General features: G+C 47.9%; 1 protein-coding gene across 6 annotated transcripts in view; it reads left to right on the top strand.

The window, feature by feature from the left end:
- Positions 1–5774, top strand: part of MACROH2A1 (macroH2A.1 histone) — an 83838-nt gene that overhangs the window by 62251 nt on the left and 15813 nt on the right. For 4 of the 6 annotated variants that reach the window (XM_007461379.1, XM_007461378.1, XM_007461376.1 and 1 more), the window contains exon 6: positions 1510–1609. In XM_007461379.1, the coding sequence (XP_007461441.1) occupies positions 1510–1609 (100 nt within the window). Of the gene's footprint in view, positions 1–1509; positions 1610–3380; positions 3472–5774 lie in introns of all 6 variants that reach the window. The other 2 variants (XM_007461381.1, XM_007461380.1) reach the window with 1 other exon arrangement.

Genomic DNA, 5774 nt, shown 5'->3' with positions numbered 1-5774 from the left:
AGCTTCAGGAATGCCAGTGGCTGGCCCCTAATTACCCTGCAGTGCTGGGAACCACACCCCAGAAAGTCCAAGTGGAGAGAGCTTGTACCTCATCTCTCTTCGAGCCCTAACTAAAAATGAGGCGTACCACACTGTGGCAGGGCCTAGCCAGAGTCCTTCCCCCGGCCGTAAGACCAAATTCATTTCCACAACTTTCAGTCTAAGCAGGTCCCTTTTTTGAGAATCTGCTGATTGCGTCTGGGAATCAGAAATGTAGGTTTATATTTCTACTGCTTATAGCACGTCAGGTTTTTTGTTTGGTTTTGTTTTCAACAAAATGTTTGGCCCCAGAAATTCAGGGACTTGGAGCTCAGTTGCCAAGAGCTTCCCAGCTGAGTGTCTGCACACGGCCCTCTCCTGGGAGTGAGCGCCTGGACTAAGCACCTGCCCTGCTGGGCCCTTAGGGTGCGGTCAGCTCCCCAAGCTGGGAGTGCAGTTGGTCTTGGTCATCCACTCCTCTGGGCATCGCTCTCTGCTGCATCTGGTAGGAATGTCTTGTCACTGAAGAACAGCCTTCTTCCCTGAGAGAGTGTGAGTGCTGAGCTGCAGGCGCTTGGACCTAAGAACAGGAAGGGGATCCTGGGCCAGCTAGTTCCCCCTGCCCTCTGACAGCCAGTCTAGAACTTAGGATTCCTCTCAAACTGAGGGTTGCCGTGGCACCAGAGTAACAGTGGGGAGGGAGGACATTCAGCAGTTCTTTACAAACACTCAGGTGGTAGGGTACTCATAAAACTCGCTCAAAGAAAATGCTCTACCCCTTGGGCCTCAGAGTAGCCTCACCAACAACGTGAACAGTTTAAAAGACAGACTATCTTGCTGGAGAACTGCTGTGTCTCTTCCTGGGTTTGGCCAGAACTTCAGTATTACATGACTAACAGGCACGTAAAATTAGATGTTACTAAGTAACAGGCCATTCTTGCTTCTCACCACCCCTGAGCAGGGCACAGGAGCCAGCCAGCTAGTAGTCACGGTGATGGGGACAGCCTCAAAGACCTATGACCACTTGGAAGAGAATGGTAGAGCTACAAGGGGTTTGCCCAAACCAGCTAGGACTTCCGCACCATCCCAGTGCTCAAAGAAGGGGACAGTCACATATACCACCCCACCCTACCCCAGCAATGAGTACTTGACTCTGGGTCCTGGTAGCTGCTATACTTGGGCCCCCAGATCACAAGTTCTTTTCAAGGGAAGTGGATCCACCAGCCTGATATGGCTTATGCCTCCCTTTGGCCCCAGGCGTCACCAGGCAAACACGTTCTGGACCCTCAGCCTAGCTTGCTTCTTTTTAGCATCCCGAGTAGCATTTGAGTCTTTCATTTGACATGGATTCAGTTTAGCCAGTGACTCCCTCTTCCCCTTTGTGCCCAGTGCACCTGGAGTGTCCACTGCCCTTCATCTGTATCCCAAGGCTCACGTCTCTGTGACTTCCCAGCTGTCCTGTTATTTCCCACCTCATGCTTTTCTTTTCAGCTGAACCTTATTCACAGTGAAATCAGTAATTTAGCCGGCTTTGAGGTGGAGGCCATAATCAATCCTACCAATGCTGACATTGACCTTAAAGATGACCTAGGTAATTGGGGATGGGGTTTGGCACCATCAGCTGTCAGTTGAAAAGTTATGGAGCCCAGAATTTTGGCTCTTCATCTTCTCAAACTTCAGATGGTCAAACGAAATTCCCAAAAGCAAGAGTAATGTTTGAGAGTAGACACTGAATGTCTACTTACTTCAAGCCATTCCAAATGGGAATGATCTGATTATGTCTTATTAAGCCCGATTGGCTGCTTTCCCCTTGATTATAAATATATTGCCATCTAAATTCTCTTCCATAATGATCACACTGACTGCTGGTTACTCGGGGGGGGATTTTTTAAAACTGTGTTTTTTTTTGTTTTTTTTTTTTTTGTTTTTTTAAGAACTGAAAAATCTCAGGTAACTACAAAATGATAGTTTCTCCATTTAAGCCTTAATTAGAAATGACAAAGCATGAAAACACTTGAGAAGGGAGACAGTTAAGCTGCATCAGTATGTATACTATTAAGTTGTCTTCAATCCACCAGCAAATTGATTTCCCCCAAATTTACCACCTCCTGTCACTTCGACTGCTTCTACAACTGGAAACAGTATATGACTGAGCGCCACCTTCATGAATTACTTGGCTCGTGTGTGATATTAAAAAGAAGGGCAATATCTCTTTCTGAGTGAGTTCTTCCAGAGGAAAACTGCCCCAGAGCCATGGCATCCCCCTGCACAGGAGGGTGGACGGTTCAGGGCAAGCTGAGGGGTACCCCTCAGGTGTCCCACTCTGTGGCTTCACCTTTACAGAGAAGGACTGTCAGCTTAGGGCACAGTGAAGGCTCCTGTTTCCTTAGCTGTGAGCCTTGCAGGGGCAACAGGCTAGCAGGTTCCCACCAAGGCAGCCTTGTGCCTGATGCTGACTTGGGTATGCTTTGTGCATCTTTAGTTCCCATCTTCGGCCACCTTTGTAAGATGGCAGATTTCCTTACCGAGAGAGATGCTCATGCCAGAGCCCAGGCCCGACCCACACAAACTGGGTACAGTAGTGGGCTAAAGACATGAGAACTGGGACTCAAAAATGCCCTGCTTGAACTTGTTTTCTGACTGCCTTAAACAGATACTTTCTTTAAAAAGACAAAAACAAAAAAAAAACCCACAAGCTAGAAAAAACTGGGATCCTGTCTGTCCATAGTATATTTTATATGTAAAATACATAAAAATGAGATTGTTCAGAATAAGAGGTAGGCTGGAAAAATATTTTTACACATCGAGGGGGAAAAATAAAGGCATTCCTCTGCACACACCTATACTGTTTTCTCAGTTTTCAAGAGATGTCCCTTGAAGGTAGACAAAATGATGAACATCACAGGAATAAAAATCAAACCCTAAACGATGACTGCTGCCGATAAAATGGAGAAACTTGTTGTTTTGGTTCGCCTGATAGTCCACGTTTTTTAAAAAACAGATGCCATGTTTTAGTAGCCTTCTCAGTGGGGTGCCAGTCTTACAGGCTTTTGCGAAGTGAAGTGGGGCATTCGTTGTTTTGTTATTTCTTTTAACCTTTGGAAATGATCTCATGTGTCTGTTTCTCTTTTTTTGGACTTGTCATTCAAATGTTTAATTTAAACATGTCACATTTGATATTCCTCCTCCTCCTCTCCTCACCCCCATCCACATGTGCGCACACTTCGTGGACTGATTGCCCTTTTGGCTCATATGTTGGAATCGACCAGGTAGGCCAGCCCTGCCATTGGGGCCTTAGTAAATGTGCCTGTGCGTGGGTCTCGGTCCAACACAGTTGATATACATCTGTTTACCTGTTATAGTTGCAAGTTGTACAGGCTGACATTGCCTCGATCGACAGTGATGCTGTCGTTCACCCGACAAACACTGACTTCTACACCGGTGGTGAAGTAGGTAATGCCTAGCTGGGTGCTGCCGAGTGTGTGTGTGCATGGTCAGTCAGCCGCCGCAGACAGCTTGATCCTTTGACAGCTATGCAGGGCTGCATTCATTTCACACTTCCAGCTGTCCTGACCTTCCCCAGGTCTCCTGTCCCCGGGTTGTGAATGCGAGAACTACAGCTAACTGTCAGCCAGGTTGCATCCTGCAGCTCACAAATGGGCACACTTCTGGTTTGGAAACTGGTTCAGCAACATTTCTTCACTGCTTCCTGAGGCACAGCTTTGTGGGAGACTGGGTTCACACGTGATTTGAGCTGCAAGCGGGATGCAGACAGATCGGCTGAGTGGCATCCAGGACCCACTTCTGTGTCCCCCGTGGACCAGACACACAGGAATGCGTATGCATGGGTCTGTGTCAGAAGCACACTCATTCCTGAGATGGCCTTCAAGCCTTAGATGCACGTGGGGGGAATTTTAGAACACTCCCACGCTCAGGGGTTCTCAGGCCTTATGTGTACGAAAGCCACCTCATTCTGATGTGCTGTTCCTGGATCACTCTTGAGAAACACTCTCCTAGACCCAGAAAGCTCCTTCCTCTCCTCGGCAGCTGACACACATGGTCAGTTGGCTTCTGGCACTGAGTACTGAGGGTGGGGTGAGGCGGAGAGAGCGTGTGGCGTGCCAAGTACTATGACTGCAGACCCGCTGCACGAACATAGATAGTGCCCTGCTTTAAGAATGTGTTGAGGGGCCTTTATAATGAGGAGGCATACAGGTGTGATGGCAAAAAAGTACAGGTTTGGAGCTAGGTAGAAGGATCCTGAATCCTAACCTTACCATTTACTGGCTATGGGGCCTGGGCAAGTCACATAACTCCTCAGTGCCTTGGTTTTCCCTATCTGTAAAATAATGGTGATGAAGAGAATTACGTTAAGTCATGTAACCAAAACACCCTGCTTCATTGCCTGGTTCATGATAGGTGCTTATTGCAAAGGTCTTGCTCTCAGATGCATATATGATTTTTACAGTAGGTGTGCTGGTCCTGAGAGCAGCATTCTGAGTATAGATTCAAACACCAACTTCCAAAGAGAATGGATACGTTTCTAGTAAGGGCAAAAGTTAAGTCATCTTGAAGGATGACGCTGTTGGGATTCACGTGAGTGTCCCAGACACTGGAAGTGCAACAGCTTAGCAATCTGTTAGCTGTCCAGCTCTGTTCACTGTCATTCACAAAGCCTGCTGTTCACAGTCTGCCCCAGCCACTTTGATTTGGGCTAATTGCTCTCCTGGGTATTTTGGATTTTGGACAAGGAAAGACAAACTGGATGGAAAGTCAGGATTCGCCAAGCCTGCCGGGCCCAAATGAAATCAGGCTGTAGGCAATTAAAATAAACTCCCCTTTCCCAAGATTTTGGAGGAGTTTAAGAGCTCCTAAGTCAGGCAGCTTAAGAGAAAGATACTTCCTTTCTTAACCAAGTGAAAACTTGATGGGAGGGAAGTACTTATTTGGAGGAAACTAAATAAACGAACAGCTGAGGGCTTATCTTTCAGCCAGGAGTGACTAAGGCCTAGGTTCATCCTGCCATCCAGAACTTTGGGTGAAATGGAAATTGTGAAACTTGCTGGGCAGAAGAATCTCGCCCAGGCTCAGGGAGAGGAAGAAGGGGCCAGTCTGCTGCGGCTGTGAAAGTGTTTCCTCAGGATTAGCCACACCAGGAGGTGGAGCTGGAGGCTTTGAGGCTGGCGGGGGCCAGACAGGGTAACATGCAGAGCCAACTGTCCCCACCCCCACCCCCCTGCCCCCAGAAGAGTCCAGTCCTTCCTAAACCATGAATGGAACTGGTCTCCTTGGAATAATGACAGTGCTAGTGCTTTTCTCTCTGACATGCTTGCCCTTAACCCACTCATATGCACAGGTTAGGCATGAGTAGCCTTGGTGACATGTAAGTAACTCGGGTCCGAGAGCTCGGCCCAGGTTACGTCGTACATCACTCGTGGATACTGTCACAGCAGGTCCAGACAACCTGACTGGCCAAGGAGGAAAGACGGTGCCAGGACCAGAACCCAGGTCTTCCAAAGCCCACCTCAGTGCTTTTTCTCAGCGAACCATTCCAAACTAGTACTGAACCCAGATCTCTTGCAGTACCAAAACAATGATCAACCAGATTCACACGTGGTCTCAATTGGTTCCAGTTCCCACTTTGATATGTGAGAGGGGAAAAGAGGAAGCGAGGATGTAATCACTCCACTTCTCATACTTGGTGTGAATTCCTGAGTCCCGAGACTGCTGGAAGAAGGAATGCGAGTGCAGGAATG

This window comes from Lipotes vexillifer, unplaced genomic scaffold (genome assembly GCF_000442215.2).
Source record: "Lipotes vexillifer unplaced genomic scaffold, Lipotes_vexillifer_v1.1 scaffold217, whole genome shotgun sequence".
Lineage (NCBI taxonomy): Eukaryota > Metazoa > Chordata > Mammalia > Artiodactyla > Lipotidae > Lipotes > Lipotes vexillifer.
Note: the sequence above shows the minus strand (reverse complement) of the source record. Positions and strands in the feature narration are given on the sequence as shown.